The sequence below is a fragment of the Stegostoma tigrinum genome, chromosome 3 (genome assembly GCF_030684315.1).
Source record: "Stegostoma tigrinum isolate sSteTig4 chromosome 3, sSteTig4.hap1, whole genome shotgun sequence".
Lineage (NCBI taxonomy): Eukaryota > Metazoa > Chordata > Chondrichthyes > Orectolobiformes > Stegostomatidae > Stegostoma > Stegostoma tigrinum.
The window spans coordinates 31,750,333-31,775,398 of NC_081356.1; the positions used below are offsets into that span (position 1 = coordinate 31,750,333).

At 41.8% G+C, this 25,066-nt stretch overlaps 1 protein-coding gene across 5 annotated transcripts in view; it reads right to left on the reverse strand.

The window, feature by feature from the left end:
* The window catches only part of LOC125451332 (sushi domain-containing protein 1-like), a 95,795-nt gene that overhangs the window by 27,619 nt on the left and 43,110 nt on the right, over positions 1-25,066 (reverse strand). For 4 of the 5 annotated variants that reach the window (XM_048528339.2, XM_048528338.2, XM_048528341.2 and 1 more), the window contains 8 exons: positions 21,701-21,880; positions 20,546-20,725; positions 17,245-17,424; positions 15,704-15,883; positions 14,571-14,750; positions 9,383-9,562; positions 5,588-5,670; positions 336-522 (listed from right to left, as the gene is read on the reverse strand). In XM_048528339.2, the coding sequence (XP_048384296.1) occupies positions 336-522; positions 5,588-5,670; positions 9,383-9,562; positions 14,571-14,750; positions 15,704-15,883; positions 17,245-17,424; positions 20,546-20,725; positions 21,701-21,880 (1,350 nt within the window). The remainder of the gene's footprint in view (positions 1-335; positions 523-5,587; positions 5,671-9,382; positions 9,563-14,570; positions 14,751-15,703; positions 15,884-17,244; positions 17,425-20,545; positions 20,726-21,700; positions 21,881-25,066) is intronic. The other variant, XM_059644272.1, reaches the window with a different exon arrangement.

Consider the following 25,066-nt stretch of genomic DNA (forward strand, 5'->3'; position numbering starts at 1 on the left):
GACCATGAACAGATTTGAATACAAAAGTATTAGTGCTTTTAAAGAGTGTTATCAGACAGCACAGACTAGTAAACAGTGGATCAATGTTGTAATTTGTCATAAGGGTTTTGTCTAGATTTAATGTACAGAAGGTGAAATGTGACAATTCAAGCAGAAAAGCATTGGAACAGTCGGTCGAGAGTTAAGACAGGCATTATAATTGAGTTTCAAAGAACAAATTAGATTGTTCCCTTTCCCGTAGCCAGGTAAAAAGGTAATTGCAACTTGATCAACAACTGACCAGGTTCAGCATCACACCATTATGAATATCTCAATAACTGGAGTTAGTTACTCACCAGTGACTGCTGTTGATAACTGTATGGAAGCAGAATGTTGCAATGTAAGAGCAGTGATATTCACTGTATAGTTAGTGCCTGCTTGCAGGTCCAAACACACAACTGGAGTGTTATCTGCTGTGCTATAATTAAATGAATTCTCATAAAAGAATTCTCTTTGGTAGGCTCTCTGTCCTTGTATCTGAAACTAGAAAGAAAATAATCATTTGTTCGAATGAACCTGTAGAAAGCAAAAAGATATTGTACAACAATGCACCATCTAAAGAAACCAGGGGTCAGTGGGTGCAGGATTCCAGCATTGCAGACTAACAGGGGAATTAGTCAATCATTTTCACTTCAGCCAAGAATAGTGGGAGTCACCATGTGCTGTTAAATAAATGGTAACCCTATACATTGAGGAGAAGTTGTTGAAAATAGACTGGGTGGTGAGGAAAGAAGTAAAAAACCCTTTTTGCATAATCATTCACAAGGTGTGTGTGTTGCTGGCTATATCAGCATTTAATGCCCATCCCTAATTGCCTTTAAGGAGGTGTTGTTGAGCTGCCATCTTGAACCACCATTGATGATAGACACACACACAGTTCTGTTTGGGAGGGAGCTCCAGGATTTTAACCTGGCAATGGTGCGGCAATGGGTGATGAATTTCCAAGTTAGGATGGAGCAAGGGTTGAAAGGTGGGGTACCATGTATCTGCTGTCCTTATCCTTCTAGTGTTAGAGGCTGTGGGTTTGGAAGAAGCTGTTGAAGGAACCTTTGTGAGTCACTGCTGTAGATGCCTACTGCTGTTATTAAGTATTGATGTTGAAGGTGGTGGTTGACAGGGTGCCAACCAAGTGGGACTGCTTTATCCTAGATGGTGTTGAGCTCCTGTAATGTTGTTGGAGTTGCACTCATCTATATGTATTACAAGCAAACTTATGAAACCTGTGATACCAGGGATTTATTAAAGGATTATTGTGCCAAAGTTTTAAAAAGTCTTGAAATATATTTTGTTTGCAGAATTGCTCTCACTTGAGTGCTAAAGTTCAAATGATCCCTTTCAATGATAAGATTTTGCTGTTAACACATCTACAAATTATGAGGACTGTTATTATGTGAAGGAAAATTGCTTCTGAAGGATTTCAGTACAGAAGAAACTGGCAGGAACAATAAAATTACATTGGCAAGCACTTAGCTCGATGTGAATAATGTAGCATTGCCCAGTAGCAAAAGCCCTGATTCATCAATGGGCTTTTTTTAAACCAGTGAGTTTGTAAACTCAAGCCCTCTCACAGTTATAGCAGGAACTGCAGATGCCGGAGAATCTGAGATCACAAGGTATGGAGCTGGATGAACACAGCAGGCCAAGCAGCATCAGAGGAGCAGGAAGCCTGATGTTTCGGGCCTAGACCCTTTCCGATGAAGGGTCTCAGCCCGAAACGTCAGCCTTCCTGCTCCTCTGATGCTGCTTGGCCTGCTGTGTTCATCCAGTTCGACACCTTGCCCTCTCACAGTTAACCTGATTTGTCAAGTTATTCCTCCCCGAACTTTCAAAAGTCTCCTCTCTCATTGATCACAATGGATGTTGCGAAATAGCATAGCACAAAGATCTGAAGGAGTGTCGTGTCTGACTCGAAATGTTATCTCCTTTTCCTTCTCCCCAGATACTGTCAGAACTGAGTATCTCCAGAATCTGTAGTATTTTGCTTTTATTATAGCTGCAATATTATTGATATAGAAATTCAATGCCTTGGACTAATAACTGAAAGACGGAGAGTTCAAATTCTTCCAGTAAAGGTGTGAACTATGACACATTTAATTAAATAAAATGGGAGCTTAAAATGATAACATTAGTAGTGGTGATTGTAAAACTACTGATTTTCATAATGATCATCTGATTCACTAATACTCTTTAGGGAAGGAAATCTGCAGCCAATCTGACCTACATGTGTCAATGTGATTGACTCTTAACAGGCCTTTGAAATGGCCTAGCAAACTACCCAGTTACAGTCAAGGTGCCAGTTCGCTATCACTTTCTCAAGCACAGTAAGTGCAATCCTAGCCAGTGGTGTCCACATCCTCTGAAATAATTAAGAGAAGTGACCATGTTTTCAAAAAAACTAACCTATTTTTCTAATCAACCCGTTCAGAGATGTTATTACACACCTCTGGAGCAAGTAGTACTTGAACCTGGGCATCCCAGTCCAGGAGTAGGGACACAACATCTGTGATACAAGGCGGCCTCCTATGTGGTGACTTATTTTTTATTTAACCAATTTTTCTAATCAACCTGTTCAGTGATGTTACTACACACTACTGGAGCATGTGAACCCGGGCATCGTGGTCGGGGGTAGGGACACTAGCTCTACACCACAAGAGGGCCCCCATATGATCGCTCTTTTTTTGTTTAAACTATCTTTCCTAATCAACTCATTCAGTGATGTTGTTACACACCAGTAGAGCCAGTGGGATTTGAAATAGTTTGAAAAATAATTTAAACAAAAATAGATCTAGTGTCCCTACCCCAGACCACGATGCCCGGGTTCACATGCTCCAGTAGTGTGTAATAGCAACACTGAACAGGTTGATTAGAAAAATTGGTTAAATAAAAATAAGTCACCACTTAGGAGGCCCTCTTGTAGCACAGGTATAGTGTCCCTCCTCCTGGACTGGGAGGCCCAGGTTCAAGTACTACTTGCTCCAGAGGTGTGTAATAACATCTCTGAACGGGTTGATTAGAAAAATAGGTTAGTTTTTTTAAAAAAACATGGTCACATGGGATTTGAAAGAGGGCGTCCTGGTCCAGGGATAGGGATAGGGATAGGGATAGGGATTGGGACAGGGTTAGGATACTACCACCGTACCACTGAATAGGCCTAAGTGGGCACTTTTTAAGGCTCAGCATCGATTAGTTTCACTTTTGTTAAATATCTCAGGCATTTCTTAATTTTAGCACACTGTAAACTATGCAAATGGTAGAAACTCTAGGACAAGCGAACTCTGACTGGGAATAGAAATCAGTACCACAGAGAAAGGTGAAAGAATTTGTACAGGGGTACTTCCCCAACCCACCACCAGAAAAGTCAGGATAGGATGCACCCCCATTTGTTAGGGCGTCCAGCAGCAATTTAACATTCCAATCGGTTTGAAACTAAGATCTAAGAGCAAAATACGCATTCAGCCCATCATGTCTGCTCTGCCATTCAGTAAGCCCATGGCTGCTCTGAAAATCTCAATTCCACTTTCCTTCCCTTTCGCTATAACTCTTGATTCCCTCACTGATTAAAAAAATCTGTCTTGAATATACTTACTTACCGAAACTCAATAATCAAGAATTCCACAAATTCACTACCCTCAGAGACAAAATTCCTCATCATATCAGTCTCAAATGTGAGGAACCTTACTGGGAAATGATGTCGTCTGGTCCTAGACTCTCCCACAAAGGGCAAGCAATCTTTCTGCATTGACCCTGTTAAGTTCCCTATGATGTTTCATTAAGTTTGCCTCTCATTCTTCTATATCCCAACAGCTACAGGCACAATCTATTCAATATCTCCTCATTAGACAATCCCTCCATACCTGGCATCAGCCTAGTGAACCTTCTCTGGTCTGGTTCCAATGTCAGTATATCTTCCTTCAACAACGGGCCCACAGCTGTTCACAGTATTCCAGCTCTGGTCTGACAAATGCCCTGTAGAGTTTCACAAAACCTCGCCACTTTAATCTTTCATTCTCTTTGAATTAAAGGCCAACATTCCATCCACTTTCCCTATTAACCACTGAACTTGGAGTGTGAGTTTTTTTTCTTACTTGTGGCCAAGGACTCCCATTCAGTTTATCTTGTCCATACCAACCCAACTAGAATTATCCAGGCTCACCTAATCTTCCAACTTGGTCTGTAGTCTTGCACGCATTGGTACTTCAAGAGCACATCTAAGCCATTGTCAAATGTTGATTCAATTTATCCCGGAAAACTTCAGCAATTGCTGAGGCAGTGGGTAATGGGGTGGGGACAAGATTATATGCAATTCATTGAGAGCTGTTTTTAAAAGCACAGAACATGTCAGCTGAATCAGATTCAGAATTTTGAGGAAATGATGAAAGCAGTGTGTAGCTGTGCTGTACATGGACCTCTTTACAGGGATATGTTATTAATCACTGATGGCTACAATAAAGCAAGGACTAGGGTTAGTGAGAAGGGATGTAAACAATGGCTTTGGTCGTTACATTGTTTAATCACATGAAACTATGGCTGATCTATGCTTGGATTTTGGACAGTGGAGATTTGAAACACAGGAACTAGATATGATTGACATTCATGATCCTATGGTCTGATCAAGGGTCAGCAGTTTTGACAATTCAGTGCCGGAAGAAGTGAAGAGCAGCAGAGAAAGATTGTGTGCGTGGGGGCAGGTGTGTGCGCGTGCGTGTGTATGTGAGAGGGCGGATGTGGGCGCGTGTGTGCGTGTATGTGTGGGGGCGGGCGTGGTGTGTGGGGGAGTGTGCGCACTTGGGCAGGTGTGGGCGGGCGTGTGGGAGAGAGAAAATATATGATATAATATAAATAAACCATTTGTTTTATTTGGCACCCCATTCAAAGCTATATTAACCATTACACACTCAATCTGTGGAATCTTGAAATGCTTTATTCTTGGAAACAGTTGAGAGGTTAAATATTCAAAATGGATATTACGAAGGATATTGACTCTATATTTGCTGGCAAGTTAGCAGCAATTTTAATGTCTCCTAATTGCCCTAATAAAGTTATTCCAGAAAGTTAAAGCTGTTATTTCATATCCAGCGATGCAATATATGGAACTTGGCTCAATCTTGAGAGATCCAGAAAGGAAACCATTGAAACTGAAAGTTTCATTCTTGCTAGTTGAGAAGTATTTTTATGATTCGTCAAACTTATACCCCAATATTTAAGCTTACTATCTCTGCTTCCTCTCTTTCAACCCTGTCTCCGTCTTTCTATATCAGATTGGAGTCTATCCCACCATTTCTTTCTCAATCCTGAAATCTGTATCAGTCAAGCAGATAGACTGACCCACATCTCAGTAAGATCCCAGGATGTTGGTCTAAGTATGCCATCACCAGCGCAGAACTCCAGCAACTTGTATCATCCACAGTAATTGGAATTGCAAAGTGAGATGGCAAAGGAAATCCACTCACAGGGCTCATTGAGAGATTCTCCACCTGAGGAAATTCAGGGGCACTTCATCTAAAACGTCAATAGGACAGACACCGAAATATTTTGCATTCTCACTTACTAAATATATGTCCTCAGAACTGGATCCAACGTCATCCCTCTTCCACTTCATGCAGGATTCATTAAACAGAATAAAATCATTAACTATGAAGGACAAAAGAAGATCCACAGTGTAACTAATTTCAACCCAAATAATATGCATGTAACATAACCTTGGGAAGATGATTGAGGTTAATTTCTCTGCAAGGCTTTATTATAGGCCAGTTACAGAACTGTGCAATGGATTACAACGTATCTGGAATATCATCTTTAAAGAATGATGTTGTTATTGGCAGTAACGTGCCAGTTCAGGTAATTAACAATAAATATCAACATTAAAGAGTTGAAAAAAATCAACAATTGAGCTCAAATATTAAGGAATAGATTATATTCAGTAACCAATATTTACTTTGTATTATTTTCCTGAGACAAAATTGAAATGGCGATTGACACGTAAATTCCAAAATAACAGTCTTTAATTTTATAATATTTCTAAATATTTACACTTTGTGAGACTTCAACCAGAGATAGCAGCATTAATTTGAAAACTAATTCATATAGGTTTTGCTAAATTTAAGTTACAATGACCTTAATGTTTATATTGAATAAAACCGAGATGCAACTTGTCCTTCTGTCCACTTCCTAGCTTAGCCAAAATGTAACCTCAGATGATCCATCTAAATTGTCTCAATAATGGTTCTCTGACATCTTGCATATTCGGCAAGAGCATCATTTGATTTTCAATAACTCTATTGATGTGCTTCACTGAAACAAATTGGACTGTGGATTATGACTGGTTCAGTCTTTTCATGACAACAAGAAGCTTATACCTTCCTGAAACTGAAGAGCTACTGCCAGACGCACTTTGAAGGGAGGCAACCACAAGGTCAGAGATCAGCTGCAAACCAGTGTCTCTAATTCTGCAGTGGGGATGATGGTGAAACTGTCATCATCCATTTCATCAAATTTGACAGAAACTTCAGGCAACTGGTTGCTTCAATGCATAATCAATTACAAATCACTGAACTGATGAAAATCTTCCTCTGAAATCTTTAGAGTGGAATATTAATGTAGACAACAGGGAGGTTTGTCACTTTATTGAGGAAGGGGCACCATGTTACGTGTCCATTGGGGACCTAGCTACCAGAGATGAATCTTCATTGGAAAAGAGTCCAACAATTCCAAACTCAGTGAGCTGTCTGCCAATCAGATGGGGCATGACAGCAACAGTTGGCAATGCAGCCAAAGGCCCAGGTTATTGGCAGCAGGATGACAGTATCAGGGAGGGTATCACCACTGAGGGCAGAACAGAAATGGCAAACACTCAGTGGGCCCTCCCTGATACCAGGTCCTCAGTCAGAAACCAAGGCCTTTAAACCAGAAGTTCTCCTAACCCATATACCCCAACACCACCCCCCAACCAAACCTCTTCCCTTACAAATCAACCAAATGGGGCTTCCTTGTCAGGCTTCCCCTATAGTATGTGTCTGTGTCCTCTTTAACTAGAGGCAAGCAGGAACACAGTCTGAGTCTTCCTGCCCCAGGCTTAATTAAGAAAGGGCAGGAAAGTAGTGGGGGCCCTATCCCACACATTCTAACCCAACACGCCCATTTTCAAACTGCCACTGAGGATGCATTAAATTCTAGCCTTAGTGTCCCTCCAAGCCCTTGAAAAATTATGACTAAAAGGGGATTTTTTATTGATGTTTTAACTTTATTATTATTCCTAAACATTCAGACATGGTTACTGCATTTTATATTTTTTTAATAGGATCGTGGAATACCTAAGTGTAAATGTATGCTATTCAGCCCATTGAATCCGTAGCAAATCTCTAAAGAGCATCCCACCCAGACTCACCCCCCCTTCCCTACCCTATCCCTGTAACCCTGCACCTTCCACGGCTAGTCCACCCACAGCCGGGACACTATGGGCAACTTAGCATGACTAATCCAACTAGCCTACTCATTTTTGGACTGTGGGAGGAAACTGGAGCACCCAGAGGAAGCCCATGAAGACACGGGGAGAAAGTGCAAACACCACACAACCAGCCACATGAGGCTGGCATTAAGGCCAGGGACCAAGAGGCAGCAGTGCTAACCACTGAGCTACTGTGTCACCCTTTTTGAGATACCAATGATAAGAAATTCCTCATGTTTTAAAATTGTTGTTTATAAATATACAGTTCTTAGCTCCTCCCTTAGTCCAATCATAGCCATTTATTCCGTACCTGAAAATTTAAATTAAAAGTAAACGATAGCACAGTTTTAACTTCTTGGTTGGTTGTCCATGTGAATGCCTCAAGGTGATTGGCTGCTTATCAATATCATTGCTACTGAGCCAGATGTAATTTATCACTGAGAGAGGGGGAAGGCAGTGTTGAATCTTTGTGGCTAGCCTTTGTCAGGGCTAGTGGGTCGCACGGTTGTCTTGTTATAGGCTACAAACTTCAGGGCCGAGAAGGGCTGGCGAGAGCTGTACTCACATGCTGTGGGGTTTCATGAGATCAAATTGCACAGCCACTCCCCTTCTATTCATAACAAAAGGCCCACAAGAAAAACTGGAATCAAACCTCTGGAGTAAAAAGTCAACTGCACACACTGAAACAGCGGGAAGCAACAACAGAGAGCCTTTCAAGAAGCTTAACCAGAGGATAGTACATCTGGTGGAGAAAGATAGCCAGCACAGCAATCTGACCATAGGAATCCCACACACACACACAATGACTAAACACAGGAAACATCCACCATAGTGAGGCAGCAAGCTGTCGGCCACAGTGAGTAATAAACTCGTGCAGCTTGGAGGTCTTTACCAAGGTGGGGAATAAAAACATGCGCTATTAGGAACCCTGGATAATAAAGTGTGAAGCTGGATGAACACAGCAGGCCAAGCAGCATCTCAGGAGCACAAGAGCCGACGTTTCGGGCCTAGACCCTTCATGCTGCTTGGCCTGCTGTGTTCATCCAGCTTCACATTTTATTATCTTGGATTCTCCAGCATCTGCAGTTCCCATTATCTCTCTCGCTATTACGAACCCTCATTGGTTTGCCTATCCAATTGTACAAAAGTTTACGAGAGCCAGGTTAGAGGCGATCCCAGCCAGGAACCAGCTGTGCTGAGAAGCTGCTCTCCCAATTTACCAACGTGTGCACCTTCCAAGGGAGCACTTGCCTCCTATGCATCTTCCAAAAGAGCAGACATCACTGTGGGTATTGATGCCTCAGGTGCAAGACACTCTGCGAACCAGGGAGACATACAAGATTGACATAAATGTTAAATCACCACAAGATTACGAGTTTGTTTGAAGATCTGGAAAGAACAGTTAACTATATTTTTACCCTAATAATAGAATTTCAGTAAGCACATAAGGCTCTATATCACAATGACATCTGATTGCATGGAACCCAAGTGCGTAAGACCCTAGAAATAGTCATGCTTACCATCTCTTGAATGTAGTTGGCACCTAATAAATTTCATTGATGCCCATTGACATAGGCATGGAATATCTTCTGTCAACATCACTGACATGACCTGATTGCAATCTGTTCCAAATATTTCTGTTACATTAGAGCTTCATGACTACCAAAAACACTTGTTAAATTTGCTCCATACAATATTAATAACAATTACATTAGTGTCTATTTGATTTCTCACTTGTTATAATACAATTCGGTAAATATCTTTCTTTCAGTCGCAAATAGAATTTACAAAGTGTTACGTGAAGTTATTCATTACTGGCACCTTAATGCCAGATTTTAATCCTGACATTTTTTAAAAATGGAACTCATGGCAATGGTGTTAAATTTAAAAGAACATTACCTTTACACAGCAATGTTACATCTTCCCATTGTCCTCTTTCTGTGCAGACAGATGTATTTCTTCCTGACAAAGTATAAAATCCACCCCTGCACCGATAATGAACAATGCTCCCTCGTCTTGTACTACGGTACTGGAGCAGATCTGCATGTGGTACAATTGGTGGGCTCCCACAGTCAATATCTATAAAAGATAAATATTACAACAGTCCCAGCTCAGTCTGAGTTTCTTCAGTTGCACTGCCTATTTTCATCCACGAAAGTTGGCCACAACACTGTTCAAATATTACAATCCAGGAGAAAAATCAAAGGGACAATTAAAAAGAAAAATGTTATTACTAAAAATTATATATCCACCCTTTTGTATAACGGTTCTAAAGATACTTAAGGTAAAGAAGAGAAGGTCGCTTGACTGGGTAGGTCTATTGGACGTTGGATGTTATACGTTATCGCCTTCAGGAATTTGTCCCATCAGATTTGGCAATCCTCAGTGTGGTAGAGCAGGTACATGATGATAAATTGGTCATAATCAGAACAACTAAAATGTCAGAAAAAAATGGGACAAATTATTGTTTTGTTTGGGAGTTGCGAATGGGCGGAGATGAGAGATGGAGGCAAAGTATAATTTTTACAAGGAATAAAAAGAGAAAATTGGCATTTATGGAGCTGAATTGTAGGATCAGGTTCATTAGAAGTATTAATGCACAGGTGAACATCTCCGCCCATTTTAACTTTCACCTTGAAAATCAATGATTGCAGGCAAATGTTTCTCAATGTCAACCATGACCGTCTTTAATAACAGATCCCATCTTTGTCTCACCAACAACTGTCTTCGCTTCCTGTGGACTGAAACCATATTGTGTTATAATGCGTACTGACAGAGAAGTTGATAGTCAGGGGACACATTTTTATGGCAATTGGCAAAAGAACCAGAACCATCACGAGGAAATTTTTTTATGCGGTCAGTTTTCATGATCTGGGATGTCTTGCCTGAAAAGGAGGTGGAAGAGGTACAATAGTAACATTAAAAAGTTAAGCTAATTAAACATTTGAAGACAAAATTTACAGGGCTGTGGGAGTGGAGTCATTTGATAACTTTGTCAAAGAGGTGGCACAGGTGTTATGGCCAAATGACCACCTTCTAAGCTGTATCGCTTAGACTCCATACAGCAATAGAATCATAGAGATCTGCAGCACAGAAAAAGGTCCATCCCATCCACGCTGGTTATAAACAGCCAGCTAACCATTCTAATCCCATTTCCCAGCACTTGGTTCATAGCCTTATATGCCTTGGTCTCTCCAGTGTACATCTAAAAACTTCTTAAACATTCCAAGGGTTTCTGATTCTACCACCTTTACAGCAGCGAGTTCCAGATTCACAGCACCCTCTGGGTAAAAACAAAGCTTCCTCACATTCTCTCTAAACCTTCTGCCGTTTACATAAATCTATGTTCCCAGTCGTCGATCCTTCCATTAAAGGGACAAGTTTTTTTCCTGTCTGCCCCTCAATTTTTCTTTACATATCTGTCATGTCCCATCTCCATTGCCTCTGCTCTAAGGAAAACAACCCTAATCTATCCAATTTCTTTTCAAAACTGAAACTTTCCAGTCCAGGTATTATTGTGGTAAATCTCCTCTGCACCCTCTCCACTGCTATCACATGCCTCGTATAATTTGGGTTCCAGAACTGTGCACAATACTCGAGCTGTGGTCTAACCAACATTTTGTACAGTTCTGGCATCACCTCACTGCTCTTAAACTCCTTGCCTTGACTAATAAAAACAGGTATACTGTTTTATCCACATATCCTGATACCATAATGGACTATTTTCTAAATGGTGACAGGCATGGACTATTTTTTAAATGGTGAGAAAATTCGCAAAGCAGAAGTACAAAGGGATCTGGGAGTGTTGGTCCAGGATTCTCTCAAGGTTAACTTGCAGGTAGAGTTCATAATTAAGAAAGCGAATGTAATGTTGTCGTTTATCTCAAGAGGGTTGGAATATAAAAGCAGCAATGTGCTTCTGAGGCTTTATAAAGATCTAGTTAGGCCCCATTTAGAATACTGTGTCCAATTTTGGGCCCCACACCTCAGGAAGGACATACTAGGCCTGGAGCGTGTCCAGCAGAGATTCACACGGATGATGCCCGGAATGGTAGGTTTAACATATGATGAACGGCTAAGGATCCTGGGATTGTACTCATTATAGTTTAGAAGGTTGAGGGGAGATCTAATAGAAACTTACAAGATAATGTATGGTTTAAAAGGGGTGGACACTAGGAAGTTGTTTCCGTTAGGCGGGGAGACTAGGACCCGTGGGCACAGCCTTAAAATTAGAGGCGGTAAATTTAAAACTGAAATGAGACGACATTTCTTCAGCCAGAGAGTGGTGGGCTTGTGGAATTCATTGCCGCAGAGTGCACTGGAGGCCGGGACGTTGGATGCCTTCAAGGCAGAGATTGACAAATTCTTGATCTCAGAAGGAATCCAGGGCTACGGGGAGAGTGCAGGGAAGTGGAGTTGAAATGCCCATCAGCCATGATTTAAATGGCAGAGTGGACCTGATGGGCCGAATGGCCTGACTTCCACTCCTATGTCTTATGGTCTTATAATGGACAGATGTACAGTAGGTGTCTCTAATCCTCAGTGCTTGCCAGGGACCAACTATTTGTTGTGTATTCCGTTGTCTTTTTTGTTTTTCCCAAGCGCATTATATTTCACATTTAGAAATTTCTGTAACTTTCTATTATCTCACCCACTTGTCGATATGATGGCTGCATGTTAGGGAGAAGCAAAATACTACAAACTTTGCCTGATAGGAGTTAGCTGATGGGCAGATTTGACAGCTGATTATGTTGACAGGCCATTGGCTGAATGCTAGTATCATCTTGCCGCATATATCACACTGATACTTACATCTTGTTTAAAACATATTTTATCAAGTTACTGTCTTCTGCAGTACAATGCAACTTAAATATTGTCAAGGTATGAATTGTTGCATTAAAACAGACGGGTTTTCACAACCTTAGGACATCCTAAATTGTCTTACAGTACGTTTGAAGTGTCGTCATCCTTTATATAGGACACATGGCAGCTGACTAGTGCACAGACTGGTTTACAAACAATCTGATAATAAGATTGTGATCTGGGTTGGAGGGTGAATATTGGTCATGGTGCTGGGTGATCTCCTACTGTCTTCTACAAAGTGCTCGGTGATCTTTTACATCTGTATGAGGGGGTGGAGGGACTCTCATGTAAAAGATGACGCCTGAAATACTGCAACATGCCCTGAATACCACACCAACAGTGTCAGCTTCATGCTTGGGAAAGTCTCTTGAGTGTGATATAAATTCAGAAATTTGTAGGAACACAGAACCATAGGACATAGGAGAAAGAACAGGTCATCCGCATATTCCTTTATACCATTAACATCTAGAAATTGATTGATTGTGGTCTTGATCATGCCGAGTGCCTGCGTTTCCATAGCCCTATGGTATAGAGAATTCCAAAAGTTCACCACACTGAGTGAAAAAAAATCCTCGTCTATTCAGTGTGAAAGGTCTGTCCCTTACTCTGCAGCCTGATCTGTCCCAAGGTTCTACACCTTCTAGCTAGTGGAAACACCATTCCTACAGCTACTCTGTCAAACCCTAAAGAATTTTGTCAGTTTCAGTGAAGTCACCAGTCACCCATCTAAACTCAAGAGAATAAAACTCAGTGTTCTCAACCTTTCCTAATAAAACTACTCTTTCTTTCCAATGATCAGTTTGGTGGACCTCCATTACACTCCCACCCTGGCAAGTAAACCCTTTTTTGTGCAAGGAGGCCAAAACTTTATATAACTTGCCAAATCTCGGTATGATTGCAGCAAGATACTTCTGCGTTCAACACACTTTTTATTCCCCCTTGCAGAGAGAATGGTGTTAGCCACTTAGCTAAGGCTGGCAATTAAAATCCTACTGCAATGGAACAGAAATGGGCTGTATGGCTGACACATTTAGATATTAATTCAAAATGTGCACCAACAAGATTCTAGATCATGTACAGTCAAGTCAAGTAAATTGCTGGTTATGACTCATACGCACATTAAAAATTGTTCTGCAGATGACTGATATTCCAGACTAAACTAAAAGTTATCAGTCCACAAGGTGCCTCAGCAACTGGGTTGCTCTCAACAACAATGACAACTTGCATTCATATAGCACTTCCATGTGTAGACATGGACAGCAGCCACATAGCAACACCAGCACTTGCAAGTTGCCCTCAGGGTCTAGGCCCGAAACGTCAGCTTTTGTGCTCCTGAGATGCTGCTTGGCCTGCTGTGTTCATCCAGCCTCACATTTGATTATCTTGGAATTCTCCAGCATCTGCAGTTCCCATTATCTTTGGAACTATATTGTTTCCTTTTCGTGTTGCTTGTTCAAAATCAAGGAATTCTGTCCCTAAAAGCACTGCAGGTGTTCCTTCAACGCATGGATTTCAGTAGTCTAAGAAAGCATTTTCTCAAGGATAGTTAGGTATTGGCAAGGAATGCTGTCCTAATCAGCAACAGCCATATCCCCAAAATAATCACAAAAAAAGTAAAATGTTCCAAACTGCCTTACAGCAGTGTTATCAAATTAAAGTTCACACTGAGCCACTTAGGAATGTTAGGAGTGGTAGCCACTAAGGAGCATCTTAAAAACATAAACATAAAGGTTGATGGGCAGGAGGGGTTTACGTACAGTATTCCAGAGCTACAGGCCCAAGAAGCTGAAGACGTGGCCACTAGCGGTGGAGTAAACAAAATCAGGATTGCACAAAGGTTAAAATTGCAGGAGTGCAGTACCTATCTCTAAAGGAGGTGTGTAAAACAGACCCACTCTGTTTATAGAGATAACAAGGTGCAGATCAGGATGAACACAGCAGACCAAGCAGCATCAGAGAAGCAGGAAGGCTGACATTTTGGGCCTGGGCCCCCACACTGTTTATGCCCGCTCGCACAGTCACCATTAATAACTAATAATAAGGCAGAGATCCATGCTATCATGAAACGTTTAAAAACAATTTTATTCCTTCAATGTTCAGCAAAATGAAAAACATATCAGGTACAACACATTTTGCCAGCAAACTATGATGCATTAGGAATATAGCGCCCCCTCAATCAACCATTTGCTTTTCATCTGTATTGTGCAAACAGATCCTTAATTACCTGTACAAGTGAAATTAGCTCCTTCCCATTGTCCTTGGGCAGAACACACCATTGTGCCATTTCCTCCTTCACTTACATAACCAGTCTTGCAAACGTACTGGACTCGGCTTCCATACACGGTCCCTCTGACTAATGGTGGCTGTGCATTTGGTACGTGAGTTGGGATCCCACAATCTACAACTGTGGAGGAAAAAACCAGATGAATTATCATCAGTACTTTAGGAAATAATTCTTCATAATTCTGAACAAGTGCATTTATTTTAAACTCTCAACCTGGTTTACATATCCTTCCTTGCCTCCTCTCTAACTCCCTAACTGCTGCCAACCCAACATCCCACCGAGGTCTTGGCGTTTCTCCAAATCTGGCCTCTTGTGCATCCCCCATTTCTTTTACTCAAGCCATGCCTTCAGGACCCTGCCTCTGGTATTCCTTTTCTTAACCTCTCCACCTCACTGTCTTCGTTAGGTTGCTTCACCTCCCTCTCAGATCAAGCTGTCAGTCACCCGTCCCCTAATTCCTCTCAATGGGGCTCAGTGACACATTTTAACTGATGACCAGCTGTGTAACTCCTGAGGACAACTGTACTGCTTTAATGGTGCTATATGAATGCAAATTATTACGGTTGTTGCACAATCTGAATGTATTGAACCAATATTGAGCTGGAATTACTCAGTAAAATAACAGTACGTTAATGTCCCATGTCATTAAAAATATGCAAATTGGCCAACAAGTTCAAGCGATGAAGGGGCATGTCATAAATCGCCTTTGGTGGGTACATTCCCAGAAAAGGATCTGAAAGCAAGGAGGGTGCAAACAGCTTTTGTTTGGCCAGAAGCTCCCAACAGGAAGGACTTGCAATACTGGGGTCCTGAATCCTGAACAGGACCCAACGGTGCCCACATAAGTGCCTGAAATGTGTTGAAAATCATTAGGCCACCCCCATAACAGTTCCCCAACCTGTGGTGGAGACTCCTCGGGTCAACTAAATCCCATGGCAAGATTTCCCTCAGATTAATGCCACCGATAGGCAAGAGTTGAACAGGATTTGTTAAGGATCGAAAAGCAGGAACTGCTGAGACAAATAGCTCTCCACTTGTTTCAGTCAGGCTTAGAAACACTCTGTAACACCGACCTTCACATTCCAGGTTTGCTCCATCCCACTGCCCCTGGGCAGAGCAGACTGATGTGTCTTTTCCTCTCACCGGGACATAGCCAACCTGGCATTGATACAAAACAGTGCTCCCATAGGTTGTGTTAATTTTTGGATAGGACAGTGCATTCAGTAAGGCTGGTGGTGATCCACAGTCAACAGCTGAGGAGAGAAAAATGCAAGTTAGCTTAATTTACTCTTCTGAGTATTGATGAAATTCAGATGAACTGAAGGTGGAATTTTCAAATCAGATGTGTGCAATACCAAGGAAGACAGACACACACACACAAAGCGATGATTGTCCAGTCAATATCCTTGGTTCAGGGCAAATCTTGACCAGAATACTGGGAGAATCTCAATACTATTGATTGGAAAGAATCAGAACATTCTTAATGTACAACTGAACAGTTAGTTCGGTCCTCATGTGAACGTATCCCCCTCAAGGAACATCGCCAACATTGAAGCACAGAATCAGGAGTAGGCTAATTAGCTCCTGAAGACAGTTTCTTTGAATACAAATACGTTGCATCAAAAACGAATTCTTAAGAAACGCATTGTGTGGAACAGAATACATTTTCTGTCAATATTTTCCAGGACAATAAGGTATTTAATGAAAATTTAGTGAAGAATTACCTGAATGCTGAAACCCATTCAAATCAAAATACTTCAAATATTTGCTAAGAACAGAATTTAATGACTGACAAAGCTCAATGCATATTTGCTCAGTAGGTTCCCTTTCAATAAAATCTATAATACAACTCCATGCACCTGCTGTACCCCTTGACAGCCTTAGCAATCAAAACACTATTCATTGAAGATTTAAAATTTTAAATGAGATTAGCAATGACTGCTTTTTGTGTGAGAGAGTCCAACACTTTTTCCAAGCTCTGCTTGAAGAGGTATTTCCTTTTACCTCTCTCCTGGACTGATTTTCAAGTCACAACCCCTTGTTTTAGAAACACCCACTAGTGGAAAATGTTTCTCTCTATCCACCCCATTGATTCATTACAAATGCTAAAAACCTCAATCAAGTAAGCCCTCAACTTCCTGTATTCCATAGCATATAAAATTAGACTATGCACCTTTTCCCTTACTGATCTGATCCTCTTGGTTCTGGCAGCATTCCAGTCAATCTGGTGAAATGATCAATACAGCCTCTGTAACGTGCAGGATGCAAAACTGTACTTAGTACTTCAAGATGTAATCTAACCTGGACTTTGTATAGAGGTGGAAAATGTGCCTTCTCTATACATCCAGCTGTAGTTATAAATGCAACATTCTGTTAGATTATATTCTCATTGAACCAACAAACTTACCGACGAGATTGCAAGTGCTGCAAGTGTATCTTGCATGGAGATGAAATGAGTGAATGCAATGTAATGAATGAATGGTGGGCTTATATGAAGGTTCGACTCAGGTGAAAGGGAAAGTTAATGAAAGGAAAATCTTGCCAGTTGCTCCGGGATAGCATTTCCATGTTGTCACAGTTCAATCAGTGTTTAGTAATATTCCAAAACACTGACCTTCACATTCCAGGTTTGCTCCTTCCCATTGTCCCTGGGCAGAACAGACTGATGTATCATTTCCCCTGACATGGACATAGCCATCCTGGCACCGGTACACAGCTGTATTACCATAGGTTGTGTTGACTGGTGGATAGGTCACTGTGTTCACAAAACCTGGTAGTGAACCACAGTCAACCGCTGGGGAGAAACAAACCCAAATTAGCTTGATTTAGGTAATTTCTGTGTATTATTAAATTTCTAATAAATGGAAGCCAGAACGTCCCAACCAGCTGCACTCCATTCCAACTAAAGCAGGACTTTCAGAAAATTAAGGGAAATTGTCGGAATCATTTACTGAAGAGGATGTAACAGTGATCTTTGAAAATCTTCTTGCAAAGTGAAAATAGTTTGTGAAAGGGAAATCACATTAAGCAACTTAATGGATTTTTTTTTCCCTGAGGAATTAACAAGCAATGCAGATAAAGGGGAATCTGTGGATGGGCTGAATTTAAATTTGCAGAAAGAATTTGACAGGGTACTGTGGTATTTCCTCTAATTGGCATTACTGATATCTCAGCATACCTGCCATCCCTGAGCAACATACTGACAGAGTATGAGCTGTTTGGAGTAGCTTGTTGCCACCAACCCAGTTCCATCAATAATTAGTCAATGGCCTGTCTAATCAGCAATGGTCAAGAATGTAGCATTTTAGAAGAGGTAACTCATTTAGTTAACAAGATGCTTTTTTGTATTTAGCAATATATACAACTACTTCATAAGTCAAGCAAAATTATTAAGACTTTCAGGAACTGTACCAATGCCATGGGTTCTCCATGAAGGTAACAGAGGTTGGAGATCATTTGCTGATGGGGATTAAGGAATTGGAATAAATAGGACATTCTCAACTTGACATGCTGCAATGAATACAGTACATCAATCATCGTTATTTGCACCTTAGCTGTTCACAATATCTATCAAGAATGTGGGTGTGGGAACCAAACGTAATGGTTCCAAGCTTGTGGATGACGCAAATCTATGCAAGATTATGCGCTATGAGGAAAATGAAAAGTTGCTTCAACAGAACTTGGACAGATTTAGTGAGTGAGCAAGAACCTGACAGTTGTAATATTATGAGGAAAATGTTAGGAACAGATGTACAGAGCATTTCTTAAATGATAAGGTGTAGAAAATGCAGATGTACAAAGGGGCCTAGGTATCCTCATCAGCAAGTCAGTGAAGGCTAATGTACAGGTGCAGCAAGCTATTAGGAAGCCTAATGGAATATTAGCCTTTATCCTGAGAGGATGAAAGTACAGCAGTAGCAAACCTTTGCTCCAATGGTATAAAACATTGGTTAAACTACAGCTGGAGTACCGTGTCCACCTTCGGATGGACGTTATTGCCAGAGCAGCAGTACAAGGAAGGCTCAGCAGGCTTATTCTTGGAAGCAGGGAATGTCCTGTGAAGTGAGTAAAAGGAAACTGGGCCTACATTCGTTCAACTTTTGAAGAATGATTGTTGAGCTAATTAAATTCTACAAGATACTAAAGGGACAAACAGGGTTGATTAAGAGAAAATGTTTTCTTTGTTTGGGGAAGCTAGAACCGGGGGGGACACAATTTCCAAACAAGAGAAGTGAGTTAGAACTGAAATGAGTTTTCTTTTAAACGTAGAGAGAGAGAATCTTTGGAATACTCTATGTTTTGGGGCAACATATTTTTTATGGGGCCACGCCAACTCGCAAGTGTTTTCACTCTCTACGTGGATTTTAAAACTGATCCTTCCATTCCTCTCACACCCCTCCCTAATACCACCAAGCCCTCCCTGGCCAAGGGCCAAGGATTCCACCAAGCTGTTTTTGAATATATATATAAAAGTACAAATTGGCATATTTCTAAGAATCAATCTCAGAAAAGGATAGGAGGATCATGTGAGGGAAAAGACTTTGCTCCAGGTGAAGAACCATTTTTGTATTGAATAGTCTGAATGGCCTACTCCTGCTGTTATTCCTGTTTTCTTAGCTAGGTGTCCCTGGTAAATGAATCACAAGAAGTTAGTATGCAGGTAAAGCATTTGAACATTGTCATTTACTACAAGGCGAGTAAGATATAAAATTAGGGATGTTTGCCTACACTTGTGGCGAGACCAAAGGCAGAAATATATGGGGCCCCCAGAAAGAACATTGTCAGACAGCCGACAGCTGACAGACTCACAAGAACCTGCCCTGTTTCCATGAAATGCTGTAAGTGCAGGGTTGACTTCTGCCTCTCATTGAAAGTCCCACTGCAATAATTCCACAGAGACTGGTCCACCATCACTATGTCACCCCTTATTTACACATACAAAGTCCTGGACTCTGGCACAGCCTCGTCAGAGTTAGCATCCAGAATGTCAGAATCTCTGATACTCCTGTTTATATCTGTCAGCCAGGGATTCCTGACTGGACCAGATTAACCATATTCTATCAGGTCTAGCCGGCTGAGCATGTTAGAATCATGTAACCCACTCTCAGGCGCTGCTAATCAGCACCTCCGCCAGTCTCAGCAGCGCCAAAGTTCAGTAGTGGGGGCTACCGGTATTGCAACAGTCCCAGAATGAAGACCTTGGTGGAACTCTGGACCCAGACAAATAAGAGGCTTTAAACTGGGACGGCTTCGTGGTATCAGGGAAGGGTGTGAGGGGAATGGAAGGATCAGTTTTAAAAATCCATGTGAAGAGTGAAAGCACTATTGTGTTGAGGTTGCCCCAAACATAAAAAGCATCTCCAAAGATACCACCACTTTTCCTTTCCTGACTTTTTAAAACATTGGAAAAAAAAACAGACTGCCCCAATCTCATTAATCAGAGGTGGATGGTATTGCCATCCATTCATCTCCGTTGCAGCCTCAGGCCGAGCTGCCTTCAGAGACAATGTACTCAGCTCTACCCATCATTGCTTTGCTGGAGTGAAAATAACGTGTACATAGGTCTTCAGATAGAAGTTGGTTTGCTGAGTCAGGAAATCCTTCTTCTCAGAGTGTTGAGACTGTAGAATGTGGAATATGGTTGAGGTGAACAGCATACGCATATTTAACGGGGAGCTACATATGTACGCAAGGGAGAAGTAACAGCTATACTTAGAGAGCTGCATGAGGAAAGATGAGAGGATGTTCAAGTGAAGTATAAGATCCTGCATACACAAGGGCTGATGGGAGATATGGCGCAGAAACATGCCAATGTAATCCAACGTTTAAAAAAATCAAATTGCAATTTTACCTGGGAAATTATTTCTACACAGATTCAGTTTAACTCTGGCTCAGAAATGCATTGGAGCACAAACCTTCACATTTTAGGTTTGCTCCTTTCCACTGCCCTTGGGCAGAGCAGACTGATGTGTCATTTCCTGTCACATGCATGTAGCCAATCTGGCACTGGTACACAACTTTACTTCCATAGGTTGTGTTCACCCTTCGATGGGACAGTGTGTTCAGTAAAGATGGTTGTGATCCACAGTCAACAGCTGAGGAGAGACAAAACCAAAGTCAGCTTAATGTACTTTTGTGTGTACTGGTGAAGCATTTCTAAACCAGAACCTCCACATCAATCAATTTTCAAGAAGAAAGATCCAGAGAAAATAATGAATTCTATTGGCTTAAAGAAAAAGTGTGGCCTGGACACAGGGAGAAACTTTCTATTTACCTCTAAAATGGATCAGGAGATTTGTAATATTCCTCAGAACACACATACGATGTCTCCCCTGAAATATGGCTTCTCCAACAATGCAGCACGGCTTTAAACTAGAAACACAGGTCTAAAATGGGAGGTGAAGCCAATCTTAGCCCATTTAAATGTGGAAGTTAGACCAATTGATCCTTATTGAGCCCAGATGTTATTTACATTTTTTTTTATTCACTTGTGGGACATGGGCATCACTGGCTAGCCAGCATTTATTGCCTGACCCTAGGTGCCCTTGAAAAGGTAGCGATGAGCTGTCTTCTTGAACCACTGTATCCACATGCTTCGGATAGGCCCACAATGCCTTAGAAAGGGAATTCCAGGATTTTCACCCAGTGATGGCAAAGAAACAGTGACATATTTTGAAGTCAGGATGGCGAGTGCTTTGGAGGGGATCTTGCACGTGATGGTGTTCTCATGTATCTGCTGCTCTTGCTCTTCGAGATGAAAAAAGGTCCTGGGTTTGGAATGTGCTGTTTAAGGATATTTGGCAAATTTCTGCAGTGCATCTTGTAGATAGTGCACACTGCTGCTACTGAGCATCAGCGGTGGAGGGAGTGAATGCTTGCTGGTGTGGTATCAATCAAGCCGGCTGCTTTGTCTGGATGGTATCATGCTTCAAGTGTTGATGAATTCAGAGATGATTGGCTCAATTAGAAAAATAAATACACGAGAGAAAAATCACAATATAAAGTACTCGGGAAATTATTTGTCTGTTCTTTCAGAGTGAATTTGTTTGGTAACATTTTGAAGCACTTACCTTCACATTCCAGGTTTGCTCCTACCCACTGCCCCTGGGCAGAGCAGACTGATGTGTCATTTCCTCTCACAGAGACATAGCCAACCTGGCATTGATACAAAACTGTACTTCCATAGGTTGTGTGGACTGGTTGATGGTACAGTGTGTTCAGTAAAGATGGTGGTGATCCACAATCAACAGCTAAGGAGAGACAACTCCACATTAGTGTGCAATATTTTCATTTGTGCAAGTGACAAGCAGATAATGGAACCAGCTCCAGTCTCCTAATGATGACATAAATAGATGGGTATTATCAGCTTTCTAAACATATATTGCAACTGAGTTGTTATCATTTCAAATTGTGTCCTGAATTAACTTAAGAGGTTACCAGGTATTTTAGAGCTGCCATCATTCTATTGCAGGACAAGAGCTGGTACCTGGTCCTTATAATAAAGCGCATTAACTACACAGGAAATGCCCTCTCTAATATCAGAACCAAATATTAAACGGAGGTCCACATTGTTGCTTGATTCGGAGCATTAAAAGAGACCATGGCACAACTTCAGAATGAAAGCAGAGCAGTACTCCTTAGTGTCATACAGTGAGAGAGTGCAGCACAGAAACAGACCTTTCATTCCAAGTCGTCCATGCCGACCAGATCTCCTAAACTGATCTAGTCCCATTTGTGAGCAATTGGCTCACATCCCTCTAAACCTTTCCTTTTCATGTACCCATCCAGATGCCTTCTAAATGTTATAATTGTATGAGCCTCCATCTCCTCCTCTGGCAGCTTGGTCCATAGACGCACCAGCCTTTGTTAGAAAAAGTTGCTCCTCAAGTTCCTTTTAAATCTTTCCCCTCTCACCTTAAACACATGCCCTTTAATTTTTGACTCACCCCCTACTCTTCGAAAAAGATCTTGCCTATTCACCCTAACCATGCCGCTTATGATTTTAAAACTCCTATAAGGTCACCCTTCAGTCTCCGATGTTCCAAGGGGAAAAAGCACCAGCCTATTCAGCCTCTCCCTAAAGCTCAAACCCTCCAATCCTGGCAACATCCTTGAAAATCTTTTCTGAATCCTTTCAAATTTAATAGCATCTTTCCTATAGCAGGAAGACCAGAATCGTACATGCTATTCTAAAACTGGTCTCACCAATGGCTTATACAGACGCAACATGATGTCCCAACCTCCTATACTCAATGCTTTGACCAATGAAGGCAAGCATGTCAAATGCCTTCTTCACTATCCTGTCTACCTGCGGCTCCACTTTCTAGGAACCATCCACCTGCACCCCAAGGTCCCTACCATTAAATGTATAAGTGCTGCCCTGATTTGCCTGACGAAAATGCAACACCTCACATTTACCTAAATTAAACTTCATCTGCCACTCCTCCAACCATCTAATCAAATATACACTTGAGATCATCTTCTTCACTGCCCACTACAATACCAATTTTGTTGTTTTTTAAAAATTCATTTATGGGATGTGGGCATCACTGGCTGGCTAGCATTTCTTGCCCATCCCTAGCTGTCTTTGAGAAGGTGGTGGTGAGCTGCCTTCTGGAACCGCTGCAGTCCACCTGCTGTAGGTTGACCCACAATATCATTAGGGAGGGAATTCCAGGATTGTCAACTGCTAATTTACTAAAATAGGAGATGAAATGACACTCAACAAGGATACCAATAAATGCACATCTTACAAAACTGCAATAAAAATAAAGGCAGGAATTTTGACTCGTGTTCATAAAATAAGAAAAGGGAAGGAGGAGAAGGAACCCAAGCAGGTGATATAACTTTCAAAACAGGGCAGAATTCTCCAAGTGCATATCCCAATCCCATTAGCAGGTTGAAACATGGGTGCTGTGTGTGAAACTGTCACTCAATGCAACTTTCCCTGGAATAACTAATTCATGGTCAGGGTCTTTCTGGCTCTCAAAGATCAAGGGACGATTATAAACCTTCTAGTTTAACAGCAGCAGCATGATTCCAGGGTAACGTAAAAAGAGAGAGTGCGCTTCAGAATGAAGGGATACCCCTCTGCAGCTACTAGTCTTTGCAATAGAACAACCACCGTGAGGAGTGGAAGGGAGATCTGTTTCCTGGGGTGACCTGGGGTGGCTGCAGCCATGCTGACAGTAAGGGCCCTCCACCCAGCCTTGGTTACAGACAGGATTAAAGATGTCTTTCTGCAATTACACAGAGGTGACGTCAGGAGTAACTGCTCTCCTTACTTAGGGAAATATATATACTCGTCACAGAGGACATTCAAATGAACGTTCGCCAAATTATTTCCTGGGATGGAGGGATGGTCCTACAAAGTTCCTACTTCCTGACTTGGAAATATATCACTGTCCCTTCTGTGTTGCTGGGTCAAAATCCTGGAATTCCCTCCCTTATAGCATTATGGCTCAACCCCCAGCCAGTTGACCGCAGTGGCTCAAGAAGGCAGCTCATCACCACCTTCTCAAGGGCAACCACGAACAGGCCAGTCAGCGACGCCTACATCTCACAAAATGAATAAGTAAAAGTAAGATTATAAAGATTGGGCCCATTTTCTCAGGGTGTAGATAAATGGGAGATAATCTTAATCAAACATTAAAACAGGAATTGAGCAGTTAAATGCAAGAAAAATGCTTCCCCTAGCTGATGAGGGAAGGGCGGGGAGTGGCTAAAACCAGAGGGGAATCCAGCTCTGAATAAGTGGGAGGCATTTAGAACTGAGATAAGGAGGGATTTCTTCTTTAGAGGGTGATGACCCTTTGGCATTATGTGGTATCATTGACTATTTTGAAGACACAGATCAATCAATTCCGACAGTACCAATGTTAAAAGATACAAGAATTTTGTGCAAAATTAGTGCTGAGCTGCAAGATCAGTCGCGATCACAGTGAATACCAGAGCTGGCTTGACAGGCAGAATGGCCTGCCCCTGCTCCTACTTAACTCACATTAACAAGTCTTACCCACTGCTCTTCAGGCTGAACCCAAAGACTATTACAGGCTGATGGTATGACTTTCTGTGCTCAGAATGACTCTGTTCCAGCCTGTTATTCCTAAACCAGGGTTATTCTGTGCTATTCTGGAGCACTGACATTCACATTCCAGGTTTACTCCTTCCCACTGCCCTCGGGCAGAGCAAACTGATGTAATGTTTCCCCTCACAGGGACATAGCTGACCCGGCACTGGTACATGACTGTACTTCCATAGCTAGGGTGGCATGGTGGCTCAGTGGTTAGCACTGCAGCCTCACAGTGCCAGGGACCCGGGTTCAATTTCAGCTGCGGGTAACTGTCTGTGCGGAGTTTGCACATTCTCCCAGTGTCTGCATGGGTTTTCTCCGGGTGCTCCGGTTTCCTCCCACAGTCCAAAGATGTGCAGGGTAG